This window comes from Podarcis gaigeae, assembly GCF_964106915.1.
Source record: "Podarcis gaigeae genome assembly, chromosome: 13".
NCBI classification, from domain to species: domain Eukaryota; kingdom Metazoa; phylum Chordata; class Lepidosauria; order Squamata; family Lacertidae; genus Podarcis; species Podarcis gaigeae.
In genome coordinates, this window is record NC_139689.1 from 14,486,150 (window position 1) to 14,504,654 (window position 18,505).

Here is an 18,505-nt window from a genome sequence, read left to right on the forward strand (position 1 = left end):
TCAATATTTCAGGTTCACTACCCTGATTCAAGAACAGAATGCCATACTTAAGTAACATTTTATGTTTATTTTTCACATTTGATTTCAGACATGGATGACTGTTCTAAATGTTCAGAAGATCATTATTTAAACATTGGCCAAGATGAATGCCTCCATAAACACATAAACTTTCTGTCTTATGATGAACCTTGGGGGATAATTTTGACCACATTTGCTGTTTTATTTTGTTTAATCACAACTTTGATTCTTGGAATATTCCTCACGCACCAGGACACTCCCATAGTAAAAGGCAATAATCAGAACCTATGTTCTCCCATCCTCTCTCCTCCTCTCCTTTCTTTGTGCTTCCTGGTTCTTGGGAGAAAAGCAATGACAAACCTAGACAGCATCTTAAAAAGTAGAGACATCACCTTGCCAACAAAGGTCCGTATAGTAAAAGCCATGGTCTTCCCAGTAGTGATGTATGGAAATGAAAGCTGGACCATAAAGAAGGCTGATCACCGAAGAATTGATGTTTTTGAATTATGGTGAGTCCCATGGACTGCAAGAAGATCAAACCTCTCCATTCTGAAGGAAATCAGCCCTGAGTGCTCACTGGAAGGATCGTGAAGCTGAGGCTCCAATACTTTGGCCACCTCATGAGAAGAGAAGACTCCCTGGAAAAGACCCTGATGTTGGGAAAGATAGAGGGCACAAGGAGAAGGGGACGACAGAGGACGAAATGGTTGGACAGTGTTCTCGAAGCTACCAGCATGAGTTTGACCAGAAGTGCCTGGCCTGCTCTGGTCCATGGGATCACGAAGAGTCGGACACGACTAAACGACTAAACAACAACAACATTCATTGGCAAACCAGATGAAGTGACATGTCTCCTACGACAAACTACTTTTGGTGCAATCTTTTCAGTGGCAGTTTCCTGTATATTAGCCAAAACCACAATAGTAGTTCTAGCTTTCATGGCTATCAAGCCAGGCTCTAGAATGAGGAGATGAGTGGGGGGGAAACTGGCAACCTTTATTGTTCTTTCCAGCTTCCTTGTCCATACTCTTTTTATTACTGTGTGGCTGGCAACCTGTCCTCCATTTCCCAGGTGTTGACACACACTCAATCACTGAAGAAATTGTACTAGAATGCAATGACATATCATGTTTTGCTCTGTTTTGAGCTTCATGGGTTTCCCGCCCATTGCCAGCTTAACTTTGGCTTTCCTAGCTAGGAAGTTGCCTGATATTTTGCATGAGATATGATAATCCTGTTTTCCTTAAAATATTACACAGAATCCGTAATTCAAAGCAAGTGATTACCTCACCTGTAATTACAAGATTATTCAGAATTACATCTTCTCCCCTTCCCTAGGGACCTCCTCTGCCCACATACAGAATGATGAAACTAAGACTGGAGACTCTTATTAGTAAGTATGAAGTGAACATGGTTGGGTCTATAGATATACAGAGACTCATCAGTATGGCTTTGAATCACCTAAGTAGGTCACCATTCAAGTTAGTCTCTACTGCTCACAGTCACTTGAATGACAGTAACAGAAGAGGTGAAGTTGTGCCTAAATGAATAATCCCTTGCAAGATGGTAGTGTTTAGGTTGCTGGTGCTCTTACTGCCACTGCAGGGGATGTGTAAGTTTCTTCCTCAGTGTTCCATCAGAGAACCTGTCCCTATTCTTCACAAATATTATCAGTCAGGAGATCTCATCATTGCTGGCATTATTTCTCAGATCTACATATTTTCAGATACCCTATCCTTTGAAAAACAACCATCTCAGGAATTTTCAGATGACCATATGTAAGTAGCTGAATGTTTCTTTAAAAAAAACATATTATATGCTGATGAAATATGTCTGGTCTGCTCACTTTTGCATTCATTGACTCCTAAATCTCTTTCCCCCTCTTTCTGCATTAATCTGTTTCTTTGCTTTTCAAAAAGAACAAACATTCCACAAACAAAAATAAATTAAAAATTGTTTTAATTTCACCATTTCCAATAATCTTTTCTTCACACAAACTTTATTGAAGAATTTTAAAACATTTACCGAGCATAAAATATTGGCTTCCAGGACAACTGCTTGTACAGATGTCAAATCTTGCATACAGAGATGCACATGGCATCAAAACAGGCTTGAAACATATTTTACATTATAAATTAAGCTCACATCCACTGGATATAGATAAAATTGGAGCATTAAGATAATTTCTCCATAGTGGCTGCTGTGACCCTATGTATTTTTTTACCCCTTCTAAGAAAAACCCAAACAAAAACGCTACATTGGTATTTGCTTATTAGGATGTGTATCCTGTGTGAATGAAGAACATGCAAACTACAAGTAACTTTTGACCAGCAGATATTAAACATACAAAACACCTCATCCATATTTCCCTATAGGCCACAATAAATAAAAACACCTTATTGAATTATGTCTTCTGTAGATATACTAAGAGACTCTCTAAGAAGTCCTGGAATTTGAGATGCTTTTAAGAGACTTCATAGATTCGTGAGCCAGTTTACTTTTACAAGTCTGTGAGATGTGAGCTTACAACCTGTTTTTGTACAATATCTGAACTGATACTGAACTGAAAAGCAGTCTATGTTATGATCTGAAGCAGATGAACCTTGATGCAGCATGTAACTCTCAATACAGGGTGCTGACTCACCTCTACCAGCACATCCTGGCCTTGGCATTTGCTGTAAAGGAGATCAATGAAACTCCCCAGATCTTGCCCAACGTCACCCTGGGCTTCCACATTTATAACAGCCATTTCAGTGCAAGCTGGACCTATGAAGCCTCAATGGAGCTTCTCTCAAGAAGGGCCAAGGCCATCCCTAACTATAAATGTGATGCTGAGAGCACTCCAATAGCAGTCATTGGGGGACCTAACTCTAATGTCTGTCTTCACATGACACCCATCCTGTCTACCTACAAGATACCGCAAGTAAGATCTAAATACATTCACACCTTAATTTCACTGAATTCACACTTTCAGAACCAATACATGAAATGCAGCCATTCTTTGAAATTCCCCCTTTTCCGGATTTTGCAAAGCAGTTCTCCAGTCAAATAATGTGTCCAAGAATGCATAGATTAAAATAAAGTGTGCATAAAAAATGCATGTTAGTAAAAATATACTTAAAATGCATTGTATTAGCAAATATTGCTTTGCAAAGATGTGCATATTAGGCAAAATTTGTGGGTCAGATTTAGCCAAAGTCCAAATTCTGAATTGGGTGGAACTAGATGAATTAGGTGAAAACTAGGTGGAAGTAGATGAATTTGGTGGAAACATTCCCAGATTGGGTCTGGCCCGCAGGAGTGATCTGGGGCTGTTGGGGCACGGTCTTGGTAGGAAGAATGAGATTGTCTTCACATGGCTGTAACAAGCACACAGTAAAACTAAGCAATTATATACGCTAGGCTGAGCATCTGGTGAGTTGAGGTTTCAATCCTGCTAGTTGCAGGGACCTGCTTCCTCAGTGTGTTCTTTGCATGAAATGCACAGGGAAAGTAGACTCCAGTAGTTGAACACATAATTCAATCCTGCAGTCTGCAGGATCTACTTAACCGTTATAGTCCCGGCCAGAAATGAACAGAAGAAAACAAAACTACACACAAGTAATTGTTTTATATTGAAAACCATTCTTCTCATCTTTTTTTTTTAAAAAACCCATAGCTCATATATGGCTCTTCCCCACTCATGACTAAAGAGTCTCAAGGAGCCTTCTTCTACCAAATGTTCCCAAATGGGGACCATCAATATAGAGGAATCATCAAGTTACTGCTGCATTTCCAGTGGACGTGGATTGGAGTGGTTTCTCAAGTTAGGGAAAATACAGAAGGTTTTATAGAGAATGTACTTCCAGTGTTTTCCCAGAGTGGCATCTGCTTTGACTTCATAGAAACATTCCCAAAGCTAACATCTTCCAGTGGAATCACAGACATGGTGGGGGAGGGCTTTCACGCTATCAGTGTTATTATGGGGAGCACTACCAATGTTGTGGTTGTACATGGAGAAATTCATTCCATGATGGCATTGAAAATGGTGCCCCAGGTTTTAAACTTTGAGCATATACCAATGAGGACCAAGAGTAAAATCTGGTTCCTGACAGCCCAGATGGATATCACATCATTTCCATTTCAAAGATATTGGGACATAAGTTTCCTTCATGGTTCTCTTTCCCTTGCCATTCACTCAGTGGATCTGTTAGCTTTCCAGAAGTTCCTTCAGATCAAGAACCCAACCACAGAAAAAGAAGATGGTTTTATCAAGGACTTCTGGGAAGAGTCATTTAACTGTTCATTCCCCAGTTCTGTGGCAGATAATATAGGTGGGCACATTTGCACAGGGGAGGAGAAGATGGAGACACTCCCCGTGTCTGTTTTTGAAATGAGAATGACTGCCCATAGCTACACCATCTACAATGCAGTCTATGCGGTGGCACATGCTTTGCACATCAGACATTCATCCCAATTCAAGCACAGAGGAATGGCAGAGGGAGTAAGATGGGAGCTTCCAAATCCACAACCTTGGCAGGTAATGTCTTGGTCAGATGAAAGCTGAAGGTACCTACGTATCTTTTGGTGCAAAAATGATGGTCGAGCTTTATCAACCTTCCATGAAATTAACAAGAAAGTTAATCTCATAGAATAACTTTACCATACTTCAAGCCTTTTATTTTGCCTCCACAGCAGAGATTAACAGAACTCCTCTTAGTTTGTAAAATAATTTCTTTCCATCCCTTCACAATTAAGGTAGCAGGTGCAGCGTTTTTAAAGCAAAACAAAATAAATGACTAAGTTGGGGCTAGCGTATCAAAGATTTCTTCAGAGTGTCTCACACTGCGTAGAATGCTGATTTATACCATGTAGAGAACACTGGCAGCAACTCCCCAGTATTTCAGGCAAAAGCCTTTCCCCGCCCTACATGGAGCTGTTGGGGATTGAACCTGGAACCTTCTGCATTTAAAGCATGAGTCACCAGTGAGCCAAAGCCGTTGCCCAGGTGCCTTACTGGAGAAGCAGAAGAGGGTATCACTGCCCCTTTCCTTGCAGTTTTGAAAATACCAGAAGCAGCAACAGGGCTGCCAACCATATTGTTGGCAGTCGTGATATCTCACTCCACAATAGATACATCCATACCACAGACTTAAAGCATGGGGATTGTGGTCTTTTAAAGATAGTAGAGGTCTCTTGATGGAAAAATCTTAACCTCTATTGATAAGCCTACAATGTGGAAAGTTCTTTAGTGTAACACAAAACAGTGAAAGTTAAAGTAGTGGTGCAGATGTGGCCAATATTCCATGGTGTGGGATTTTAAGTGACCTTTAGCTGTTTCTAACATTAGCTTGCACAAAGATTTCATGGGATCATAATCCTGAGCCTTGGGTGTATTTTCACCGTGTTGTATGCTAACATAATAAGAGCATTTATGTAAACCTTTCTTATTTTTATTATTTAGCTCCATTACATTCTCGGAAGTATTTCGTTTAACAACAGTGCAGGAGAAAATGTGCGTTTTGACGCAAATGGTGAATTAATTGCTGGCTTTGACATTATAAACTGGCTCATGTTTCCAAATCAGTCCTTTCTTAGAGTCAAAGTTGGGAAGGTAGACTCTCTGGGTGCCCAGGAAAAATTGTTCACCATTCATGAGGATGCCATTGTATGGCCCAACCAATTTAACCAGGTGGGTTCTCTGCACTTTTCAGGGTTCATTCCATCACCTGCCCAATGGTCAGGAAGAAGATAGTTACTCAAATGGCTGTTTCTCAGTATTCTGTAAATATAGTGAGCCCTGTTCAATCTGAACTTTCATGTGCCACTTAATGTTCCTTCTGCAATTACAAGGAATCATGCATTCAGAGCGGTAGCACCAACACTCTAGAACCCACTCTTGATTAATATTAAGCATGCTCCTTCACCTTTTTTTTGTTTTTTGCTAAAACCCCTTTTCATTCGTTAAGCATGTGGTGGCAGGATAGGTAAGTATCAATATCTCTCCACATTGAACACTACTGTCAGCTGATTGAAGTGGGTGGTGCTGTGGTCTAAACCACTGAAACTCTTCTGCTTGCCGATCAAAACATCAGCGGTTCAAATCTGTGCAACGGGTGAGCTCCCATTGCTCTGTCCCAGCTTCTGCCAACCTAGCAGTTTGAAGGCATACCAGTGCAAGTAGATAAATAGTTACCACTGTGGCTGGAAGTTTTGGATTACTTCTAGTTTTGGATTACTGGGCTGCATTCCCCCCCCCCAAATGGGAAGGTAAACAGCATTTTTGTGCGTTCTGGCTTCCGTCACGGTGTTACGTTGCACCAGAAGTGGTTTAGTCATGTAGGCCACATAATAATAATAATAATAATAATAATAATAATAATACATTAAATACATACACATTGCCCGGAAAGCTGTCTGTGGACAAGCGGCGGCTCCCTCGGCCTGAAGAGAGATGAGCACCACACCCCATAGTCACCTTTGACTGGATTTAACCATCCAGGGGTCATTTACCTTTACCTTTTTATCTACACAGATACATACAGAGAGGGAGGGGAGAGAGATGGAGGGGGGGAGAGAGGCGGCGGGAGAGAGAGGGAGAGAGAGAGAACTCGCTACTTACATTCAACTTGTGGGTACAGTGGTACCTTGGCTTACAGAAGCTTCAAGTTACAGATGCTTCAGTTTACAGATTCCGCCAACCCAGAAATAGTACCTTGGGTTAAGAACTTTGCTTCAGGATGAGAACAGAAATCGTGCTCCGGTGGTGCAGCGGCAGCGGGAGGCCCCATTAGCTAAAGTGGTACCTCAGCTTAAGAACAGTTTCAGGTTAAAAACGGACATCCAGAATGAATTAAGTTCTTAACCTGAGGTACCACTGTACTGCATTCGTAATACTCTCTAGTGTTCATGATATTACCTAAAACATTCTATTCTGATATTTATGGACAGACCCGGCCCATTTCTATATGCAATGATCATTGCAGTTCAGGTTACGGTCGAACCAAGAAGGAAGGGAAGCCATTTTGTTGCTATGATTGCTTTACATGTCCAGAAGGAAAGATTTCCAACCAGAAAGGTAAGAAAGGTTAAAAAATGTTTTATATAGATGTATGTATGCCACCTATTTCAAAGATGATTTTGACCCTCCCTAGGGTATATAAATGTTCAAGAGGGCCACTCTGGTCTACTAATGAATTTTGTGTTTTATTTAATCTGTATATGCTCTCAGCTCAGCTAAAGCCTTACCAAGCAAACAGAGCCCTTTCTGTCATCAAAACACACTTTCCGATCTGCTTAAACCATGAGCCAGAACTTTCTTGTCAAAATCTCTCCTATATTTCACTGATCACCTTCATCATAACAGCTGCAGTAACAGCTGCAGTTCAGAAAGTGTAGAAACACCAATTCTAGTCTCATACCCTCCAACATTTCTCTGATCAAAGTAGGGATGTCCTATACCATAATAGTAATAATAATAACTTTACTATTTATACCCCATCCATCTGACTGGGTTGCCACCCTGGGTGGCTTCTAACATATATAAAGCATGATAAAGCATTAGACATTAAAAAAAAACCTTCCCTATACAGAAGGCTTGGGGGGGGGGGGTCAGATAACTCCACACCCTACAACATTTCTCTGATAAAAATAGGGACATCCGACCATACCCTCCAACATTTCTCCTATGAAAATCAGGATGTCCTAAGGGAAAGTGGGGCATTCTGGGATCAAATCAGAAACCAGGATGGTGTTGGGGATGTATAAATTGATCTCTCTACACACAGAGAAGCCTTGACACTGCGATGGTTTTATGGTCCTTATTTATTGCTGTTTATACAACCCGGGTGGGAGCCCGTGTAAATCAGTCTTCCTTGGAGCTGTCAGTTGGGAGCACTGACTTCCTCTTCCGTCTAAAACACAGAAAGCGTGGGATCTTTATGACATTTTCCCTGCGTTCCCAAAGTCTCCCAAGATGCCTTAAGCGCAGAGATTCATGCATCTGCTCTGCCTCTGACCCTGAACTTAACCCTTGCAACGCCTTTAAATCTGCCTGTTTTCTCTCCTGTGTCTCTTCTTCCTGCGTTCCCTCCCAGACCAAGTCCTCCTCCCCCTGCATGGGCTGGGAATACCAATAACCCCTGCTCACTCCATTGCCTCCTTCCGCTTCAGAAACTCCATCTTCAATCCCATCCTCCTGCCTCTCATACAGCTCAGTCTCAGGGGTGTAGCTTATGTCAGAGTGCTCTGAGGGCACCCTGACAGATGGCTTCTGTAAAGCGGGGACATCCATGGAAAATAGGAACACTCGGAGGGACTGTAATTTAGTTGTATTCCACCAAAATACTGAAGTAGTTTATGAAGTGTGCAGCTATTTGCATTATTTCCACAAATATGACACTGAATCAGAGATGGTCAGATGTGAGGGGAGCAATGTGGCCTAGTCTACATGAGCCAACAGACACTTGCCTTTTGGGAAGAAAGGACAGAACAAGAGAGGCAATCAAAGACCACATCAGGGCCTAGTTCAGTTGGCTAAAGACAGGGCTAACTGAAGAAACAAACATATGGTGCCTGCTGCTGGCTGGTTCAAGAGGCTGGTTGTTTTGCTTTGTGATCTGCTGTGTTTTCTAAACGTTGTTGACTGCTTTGAAGAGTCGAATAAAGAAGTAGGATATAAAACAAAAGGCTGTGGAAGCCTTTCCCCCTACCACCAATGAACTCCAAAAGTCTGCAGTAAACATATTCTTTGTTGTTGTTTTTATTTTTAGACATGGATGACTGTTTTCAATGTCCAGAAGATCAGTACCCAAACCTTGGCCAGGTTATATGTCTTCCAAAAGACATAAGCTTCCTTTTTTTTTTTTTTTTTTTTTTTTTTTTTTTTTGCATTTTAAAATTTTATTGAGTTCGATTAAATATACATTATATACATTATATTCGAATTTCGACATTTCTTATCATTTTGGGCTTCCTTCAGCGATGTTGACATTCATTCGTGTTTGAGTCTTAGAATCACATCCCCTCCTTTCATATTGCCATTCGTACCTCCTTTTTTACATTGTTTCAATTAGACAATACTTGTTAGCTCTTTACAAAGCCTCTTTAAATGCCACTAACGTTGTATTTACAAAACATTTGTTCTCCAGATAACCCACGAATTTCCCCCAGTCTTCAATAAAGTTTTGATCTTTTAAGTATCTTATTTTCCCTGTCAGTTTGTCCAGCTCGGCGTATTCTGTTAATTTTGCTCTCCACTCTGCGACCATTGGGATTTCTTCCTGCTTCCATCTCTGAGCTAACACAATTCTGGCTGCCGTGACCGCGTACTGGAAGAGTTTGTAATCCTTTCTCCTAATATCCTTTCCCATAATGCAAAGTAAGAAAGCTTCTGGTTTTTTGACAAAAGTATAGCCTAACATCTTTTTCAGTTCATTGTATACTTCCTCCCAGAAGCTTTTAACTTTCTTGCATTCCCACCATAGATGGTAAAATGTCCCTTCCTTTTGTTTGCATTTCCAACATTTGTTGTCTACCTTGTACATCTTGGCCAATTTCACGGGTGTCATATACCACCTGTATTGCATTTTCATCACATTTTCCCTGAGTAACATACAGGCCGTAAATTTTATATTCACTCTCCAAAGCTTTTCCCAGTCTTCCATTAGAATATTATACCCGAAATCCCTCGCCCACTGTACCATCACTGACTTCACCTCCTCCTCCTTCGTGTGCCACTCCAAAAGTATTTTATACATTTTAGAGAGGTTTTTATGTTCACTGTTTATTATCTCTTTTTGAAATATTGATTCTTTTTCCTCATAGCCCCTTTCCTTCACCTCTGCTTTAAACATCTCATTTATCTGGAAGTAGTGGAGCCACCCCTGTGTGAGCGTTTTAACCTGGTCGTATGGTTTAACTTTCCACTTCCCTCCTTCATTTATGACCATTTCTCCATACATCCCCCTCTTTTCTTCCATATTAACTTTCTTAACGCTTGTTAAATCCTGGGGAGAAAGCCAGTGTGGTGTTCTCGGCTCTAATATGTTCTTATATCTGTCCCAGACCTCTATTAGTGGGCCCTTAAAGATATGACTGGTGAACCCCTTGTGCGCCCTTTTTTTATCCTTCCATAGGTATGCGTGCCACCCAAATTTGTTGTTGTACCCTTCAAGGTCTAATAACTCTCTGTTTTCCAGCTTAACCCATTCTTTCATCCAACACAAACATGTCGCTTCGTAATAAAGTCTCATGTCTGGTAGGGCGAAGCCCCCTCTTTCTGTAGCATCCGTCAACAACTTAAATTTAATTCTGGGTTTCTTCCCTTCCCAGACATATCTAGAGATGGCTTTTTGCCATTCTTTAAAAATTTTTGTTCCTTTTAGTATGGGTAATGTTTGGAACAGAAATAACAGCTTGGGTAACAACATCATTTTCACCATAGATATTCTTCCCCAGAATGATAGTTTCATTCTGGCCCAAACCTCTAAATTTTTTTTAATTTTATTCCAGACCGGAATGTAATTGTTTTGATATAGGTCAATATTTTTGTCGGTAATCCAGATTCCTAAGTATTTTATCTTTTTAACAACCTCAATTCCAGTTTGTTGTTGTACTATTGCAGCCTTATCCTGATCCAGGTTTTTAACGATCATTTTTGTCTTACTCTTATTCAATTTGAATCCTGCAAGTTTCCCAAATTCCTCCATCTCGTCCAGAATCACCCTTATACTTTCTATAGGTTCTTCCACCGTTAAAACCACATCATCTGCGTAAGCTTTAACTTTGTATTCATTTGAACCTAATGTTATCCCTTTAATTTGCTTGTTTTGTCTTATTGCATTCAGCAGCACTTCTAGGACTACTATAAAGAGCAACGGTGAGAGCGGGCAGCCCTGCCTCGTTCCCTTAGAAATTTTTATTTCCTCAGTAATAACTCCATTGACTATGAGTCTCGCCTTCTGCTCAGTGTAAATTGCCCCTATACCATTTAAGAACTCCTGTCCCACTTCCATTACCTCCAAATTTTTAAACATAAAGTCCCAAATTATATTATCGAAGGCTTTCTCCGCGTCTATGAAGATTAGGCTAGCTGGTTTATCGCGACTATCTGATAGGTATTCGATAAGGTTAATTATGAATCTTGTATTGTTTCTTATTAACCTACCCGGGAGAAAGCCCGTCTGATCTTCATGTATCATCCTTGTTAATATCTTTTTTAGTCTTTTGGCTAGAATACCGGCAAAGATCTTGTAGTCCGTGTTTAATAAAGAGATGGGTCTGTAGTTCCTAACTTGAGTTAGATCCGAGTCTTGTTTGGGGATAATTGTTATAAAGGCCTCTTTCCACGAACCGGGCATGTCTCTTTCTTTTAAAATGTTGTTCATTACTTCCATTAGTGGTGTTATCAATGTATCTTTCATTTCCTTATAATAACTCGGTGTGAACCCGTCTGGGCCCGGTGCCTTTCCTCTTTTCAGTTCTTTTATCACCTGTTCTATCTCTGTTCTGCAGATTGGGGCATTTAGCTGATCTTTTTCCTCTGATGACATCTTCTTCACCGTCTTTTCTTTTAAATATCTTTCTATCTTTTTCTTGTTATTCCTTTCTTTATTTCTGTAAAGATGCTCATAAAAATCCAAGAACCCTTTTCTAATTTCTTTCGGGTCAGTTTTTTCTTCTCCGTTTATTACTATTTTGTTGATTGTATTTTGCTCCTTCCTCTTTTTGACTTGCCACGCAAGCCATTTGCCTGACTTATTGGCAAATTCAAAGTTTTTTTGTCTTAACCATTTAATATTCCACTCAACCTCCTTATTTATTATAATTGCAATCTGTGTTTGGAGGGTCTTTATTTCCTGCATTATTCTTTCATTATTCGGCTTTTTGATCAGTTTCTGCTCATTATCCATAATCTGTCTCAAAATCTCTTTTAACCTCTTTTCCTTGTTCTTTTTTTTCAAGACATTTTGTTGGATAAAGAGGCCCCTCATTACAGCCTTACTTGTGTCCCATACCGTACTTGTTTTCACCCCTTTGTCGAGATTATCTAGGAAGTATTCCCCTAGTTTTTTCCGAATTCTTTCAACAAATTTTTGGTCATCCCATAGGTTATCATTTAATCTCCATCTAAAGGTTCGTTCTTCCACTCCCTTCATCTCCATTTCGATTAGATTATGATCTGATATAACTTTGGCCTGGATTTCGACTTTTTTAACTCTTGGTGACAGTTCATTCGATATCCATATTTGGTCTAATCTTGAGAATGACTGGTTCGGCTCTGAATGATATGTGAATTGTTTCTCTAAAGGGTGTTTCAGTCTCCATATGTCGATAAGGTTGCAATTCTTAGTCAATGTGAAAAATGTCTTAGGTAATTTACCATCTCTATTTTTTGAGTTTCTTAGTCGGTCCATTTCATTTGAAACCACATCATTCAGATCTCCCATTAGTATGATTTTTTGGTCCATGTATTCAAATAACTTTTCTTCCAATGAGCTAAAAAATTCTGTTTTATTCCCGTTAGGGGCATAAATCCCCACTATTATCAATACTTCGCCTTGCCAATTTATACGTACCGCAATTATTCTTCCTTCCTCATCCTTAAATAATTCGTGTGCCTCAATTTTGCTTTTAATATATAATACAACTCCCCTTTTTTTCTCTTTGTCTGAGGAGATGAATTCGTTCCCTAACCTCTTATTAATCAGGATTTTTCTGTGTTTCTTCGCCACATGCGTTTCTTGTAAACATGTGACATCCAGGTTCTTCTTTTTTAAGAAACGCTCAATTCCATTCCGTTTTTTCTTATCATTCATCCCATTAACATTCCAACTACATAATTTTAATGTCATTTTTATTGAATTTAGTTTTTTGTTTTTTTGTTTTACCTAAAGTCTCTCTGGTTCTTCTCCTTCTTCGTCTTCTTCCTCTTCCTCTGTTTTCCTTTCGCTCCGATCTTCCTCTTCTCCCAGCTCTGATTCCACCCTCGGACTTCTTCCGCCTTCAGCTCCTTTCGACTCCTCCTCTCCTTGTTGAAGTTCTTTGTATCTTCTTGTAAACTTTCCTACTTCTTCGGGGCTTGTCAGCCTTCTTTTAACTCCTTTATAAAAGAAGGAAACACCCTCCGGGAATTCCCAACGAAAGTCTATTCTATTTTTTTTTAGTAATTGCACCAGTGGTTTATATGATTCTCTACGTTTCAGCAGTCTTATAGGAATATCTTTAAATACAATTATATAGTTCCCATCGATGTACAATCTCTTCTCTCTATTCCTTTGTAAAATCAGGTTCCTCATCTCTTTATCTTTGAATGTAACTAAACAGTCGCCTGGAAGTTTCCTTACTTTACTTGCTTTAGTTTTCATTCTGTATGCATTTAGAATTGTTCCTGCCACTTCCTCCTCTGCTAACTCCATCCACTGTGCTATTTCCTTTGTTAATCTTTCTTTTATATTTTCGTTTTGTAATTCCGGAACCTGTCTCATTCTTAAATTCACTTCCCTTTGTTTGAGTTCGTTCATCGCGATGGAGTCTTTTAATTCTTCCTGTATTTTATGTAAGTCTGCTATCTCATCTTTCATTTTTTCTTCTTCCCGTCTCATTTCTTTCATTTCCTGTTTAGTCTTTTTTAGCCCCTCATCTACTCTTTTTGATACCTCCTTAATCTGTCCTTTAAGTTCGCTCACTGTCTCTTCAATCCTTTTGTCCATTTTTCCAATTTTATTATCTAACTGCTCTAATTTTATCTCCAGGTTTTTCTCACTTTGCTTTATTTCTGCAAACATCCTCAATATTTCTGTTCTAAATTCCGTTTCTTGTTTTGAGGCTTTCCTCTCTGTTGGTGTACCCCCCTCCGCCCCTTTTTTCTGGTTATATGACATTATCACTAATCTTTATGTATCAAATATTCCACTAGTTTTTACTGGTCTATCCCTTCTTTCTATATTTTAGAGCTCTTATTCTTACTCAAAAACCAACTCTTGGGGTAGACCAAATCCCCTGAACCAATACCAGAATTATTCGCCACAAAAAATATATACAGATTCAAATAGGTGAGCAGCAAATAACGGTAACCGAAGCGGAACTACAATTGTAAGATAACAAACCCAAAATAAAGATAAATACGGTAGTAGCCGACTTCGTTCGCAGTTTCTCTCCACTTAGTTGATTTGGCTAATGTCCCTTTCCCCCCAAATCTCGAGGGGGGTAGGTTACCCGTTGGTTGTCAGAGTGGTCAGTTTGGGATCTTCCTGCCCCTATTCGGGCTAATCCAATCGGTGGCTTAGTGTTCGTGGACCTGATTTATGAACTTGTAAGACCATACAGTCCAAGTGAAGATCGAATACAATTGTGAGAAGCCGCTCCCGGAACCTCCAGTCTGAGCTGAGCCCGGGTACCAGACCATGCACCCCCAACGAAAAACGTTCACGTTAAATTGAACCAAAAGTTTAGTCCTTAAAGGTGGGTGGATAAATTCTTTCCTGAGCTGATATCTTTCCCGAGCTGATATCTTTCACTAAGTCCAAAACCACGAGAGAGGAACAGCTGGGGTTTCTAGCGTTAATACTGAAGTTTTAAGTGTCCCAGTGTGGTGCTATGCACGCGCCACAGTAGCGACCTATCTATTCAGTCTATTTCCAACTTCTCAATCGGGGGTAGCGGGGAAGAAAGCACAACGGGGGTATAGTGGGTAGGGGAGTAGGTACGTGGCCCCTCCAGCATCAGACCACAGTACTTTTTAATACCTTAATCCCCACATTAAGCGTTTGGTTTTTTGAAGTCCTTTAAAGTGTCGTCTGGGGCGTTTCTCCTTGCTTCTCCCACTGAAAATGGCGTCAGAGCGTCTTCTCGCTGCTTTGCCTCTTCCCGAAAAAAAAATTTTTAGCGACAGTCCTGTCTATAAATCCAGTTGAACAGATGTCCTCCTGACTGGGCTTTCTTTCTATCACGCCTCTTTTCTGCTCCCTCTTAGTTTCCTCCCTTTGAAATAAAGGGGGTTTCTTTTTAACTTTTTAACTTTATCTACCCGAGGGAGACGGATACAGTATCCGCTAGCGGTAACTTACTTTCTCTTTAGGCTCTGCTCATAACACTGCGTCTTTTTTTCAATGAAGTCAAAAACCAGCGCTGAACTCGAACTTTCTCCCTTATTACTCGGAGACTTCCTTGTTGTTTACTATGTCCAATTCATTTACGAATCCGAGTTTCATCATTTTGAGAGCGGAGCGCTATCCCTTGCAGGCTCGGGGCTTTGCTAATTCGCCGTAAAACGCCGCTGTAATGGCCGCCCGACTGCCTACCGCCCGTTCCGTCGTACTCTTCGCCTTTTTCCAAAGACTACCTGACGACCAAACGAACGGCTGCCTGGCACCGCCGGGTACCTGGACCTCTGGACACCCTCCAGAGGCTTGACGGGGGGTTTTGGCGCCCTAAAAACCTCCGAATTCTGGCGAAAAAGCTGGGGTTTCCTCCGCAGAAAGAACCCTCGCCTGCAGTCGGTTCCGCGCTCCACCGGAAGTCTCCGACATAAGCTTCCTGTTTTATGATGAACCTCTGGGGATCAGTTTGGTCACGCTTGCTCTTTTATTGACTTTCACTACAGCTTTGGTGCTTAGGATCTTCATCAAGCACAGAGAGACTCCCATAGTCAAAGCCAACAATCAGACCCTCACCTATGTTCTCCTCCTAGCCCTCGTTCTCTCCTTCCTTTGTCCTTTGCTATTCATTGGCCAGCCCACAAAAATAACCTGTCTCCTTCGACAAACTGCTTTTGGAGTCATCTTCTCAGTAGCAGTGTCTTGCATCTTAGCAAAAACAACTATAGTGGTTCTAGCTTTCATGGCTACCAAGCCAGGGTCCAGAATGAGGAGATGGGTGGGGAAACAACAGGCTACCTCCATTGTTCTTTTCTGCTCCCTGATTCAAGCCATTATTTGTAGTGTGTGGCTGGCAACGTCTCCCCCATTCCCAGATTTGGATATGCACTCTGTGACTAAAGAAATTGTTTTGGAATGTAATGAAGGGTCAGTCACCATGTTCTACTGTGTCTTGGGCTTCATGGGCTTGCTAGCCATTATCAGCTTCAGTGTAGCCTTCCTAGCCAGGAAGTTACCAAACAGTTTTAATGAAGCCAAGTTCATCACCTTCAGCATGTTGGTTTTTTGCATTGTGTGGCTGTCCTTTGTTCCAACCTACCTGAGTACCAAGGGAAAGTACATGGTGGCTGTGGAGATCTTTTCTATTTTGGCCTCTAGTTTTGGGTTACTGGGCTGCATCTTCTTCCCCAAATGTTATATCATTTTGCTGAGGCCAGAGTTAAACAGCAGGGGACAGCTTATTATGAGAAGGAGTTAAAGCATAAATAAGTCTATTTGATGTAGCAAATCATGACTGGACTAAATCTCCTTGAATTCATTTCAGAATGCCTCAAGCCAACAAAACTGTTCTCCAAAGCCAGCAGAACAACCCTGACAAATTCCAGTGGTACCTCGGTTGTCGAATGTAATCCATTCTGGAAGACCTTTGACTTCCAATACACTAGACAACTGAGGTGTGGCTTCCAATTGCTTACAAGAGCTTCTAGCACTCAGCGGAAGCCACGTCAGACGTTAGACTTCTGAGGTAAATTCAATAATGGAAAAAATTACTTCTGGGTTTTCGGCATTCGAGAACTGAAACAGTCAACAACAGAGGCATTTGGGAACCAAGGTACCACAGTACCTCATGTATCCTAGACTGAGAGAGCTGACTACATATTTTGGAAACTCCATTATTTACAAGGTCTTCTATTTCTTACTTCTAACTTCACCAATACACTACTGGTCCATTTTTATCTAATGAAAGGAAATTTAAAATTGCACTTCTGAGTATGTGACAAATACATTTTCTTCAGCAATTCCAGAGGGAATTCTTAGCACTGGATGAATAATTACATTGCTCCTTGATGATTAACAGGGCTATAATTTGAGTCTGATCTTGGATACTCCCAGATTGTGTCATTTTGGGAAAATAAACTACCATTTAAACAAGACAATTTTAACTCAGAAAAGAGAAAACGTGGTTTCTGCATAGAACAGTTGCCTTTGTATTGAGAATGGTGGTTTTAGTGGTCTTGCTTCTGGAACTGTTTTCATACAAAGTATGTCAGGCTCACATAGTGAAATGCAGGCTTCAAGATCCACACCGTCCACTTCACATGTATCATCAACCAGGAGAGTTCCTCATTGGTGGCATTGTTTCCCATGGTGGTTTCATCTCCTCTCCAGCAAAATTCACTGAGGAACCCCCACCAGCACTGCCTGAAGAGCTTGTGTGAGAACTAAGTCAGTCATTCATTACAGGACAAGAATGATCAAACCAAGAGCTTCAGCCTCAGAATAATGACTGAGGCTGCAAACTTCAACCCATTTACCTTGAGATAACCACTTTTGATTTCAGTGGGACATATGCTGATGCAAAAATCCATAGGAATCTCTTGTGAATTAAGAGAATCCTGTTGAAGCTCCCATTTCTCAATAGGGAAATGAATATAAATGTATTGAAATGTATACGTGTGTGTGTGTGTGTGTGTGTGAGAGAGAGAGAGAGAGAGAGAGAGAGAGAGAGAGAGAACCCTTTTGAAAAGCCAGTTTTGATAGACTTTATCTGAACAGGAGTGTTATTGAGAATGAATTAAAAGAACCTGTTCTGAACCTGAATACTCATATCATTTCATTTTCTGATCATAGGCTAAAGTTTGTTTCACAATGATGGTATATATTATGAAGCATAGAATTCTGTGTATTACAACAACCATCACTGCTTCATGAATAGGAAAGGGGTCATTGCAGGAGAGAGCCGTGGCGGCAGTGGGACGCCCCATTAGCTAAAGTGGTACCTCAGATTAAGAACAGTTTCAGGTTAAGAACAGACCTCCAGGACACATTAAGTTATTAACCTGAGGTATCACTGTATGTCAAGGGCTGTCACCAGGAAGATTAACTATTGTGCTGATATGTAAAATTATATATCAGTTCCTTCTGATATTGTTTACAACTCTCATTCTAGGGTGGTGCCTAAGGTATGTAAAATGATATACCGGTATATGTTCCTTCTGATGCCATTTGCAACTCTCATTCTAGGGTGGTGCCTAAGATTTACCAGCACATTGTGGCCTTGGCATTTGCAGTCAAGGAGATCAATGAAGACCCTCACATCTTACCCAATATGACCTTGGGGTTTCACTTATATGACAGCTATAACAATGCAAGGAGCACATATCTCGCCACACTGCTGCTTTTATCCAGGGTGGAGAAATTTGTTCCTAACTATATATGTGATGTTGAAAATAATCTGGCTGGGGTCATTGGAGGACTGGATTCTGAAATCTCTTTTTATGTGGCAACTGTTTTGGATATCTATAAGATTCCGCAGGTAGGACACCCGTGTACAATACCTCTATTAGCTTGCATAGAGAAAGAGCCTGAATTAACAACACAAGTTCAGGGAGCATCACAAGTTCAGGCTG

The 18,505-nt window shown here is 40.6% G+C and overlaps 1 protein-coding gene across 12 annotated transcripts in view; it reads left to right on the plus strand.

Moving 5' to 3' along the window:
• The window catches only part of LOC310829174 (vomeronasal type-2 receptor 26-like), a gene marked incomplete at its 3' end in the record, with an annotated part of 124,085 nt that overhangs the window by 92,561 nt on the left and 13,019 nt on the right, over positions 1–18,505 (plus strand). The window contains exons 1-4 of one of the 12 annotated variants that reach the window (XM_083707351.1): positions 770–2,502; positions 5,462–5,689; positions 6,949–7,075; positions 18,120–18,411. The exons of 1 other annotated variant lie outside the window; for it this stretch is intronic. In XM_083707351.1, coding sequence (XP_083563477.1) covers positions 7,044–7,075; positions 18,120–18,411 — 324 coding nt within the window. In that variant the 5' untranslated portion in view covers positions 770–2,502; positions 5,462–5,689; positions 6,949–7,043. Of the gene's footprint in view, positions 1–769; positions 2,503–3,706; positions 4,538–5,461; positions 5,690–6,948; positions 7,076–18,119; positions 18,412–18,505 lie in introns of those variants that run through there. 10 more of the 12 variants (XM_083707356.1, XM_083707355.1, XM_083707352.1 and 7 more) reach the window with 10 other exon arrangements.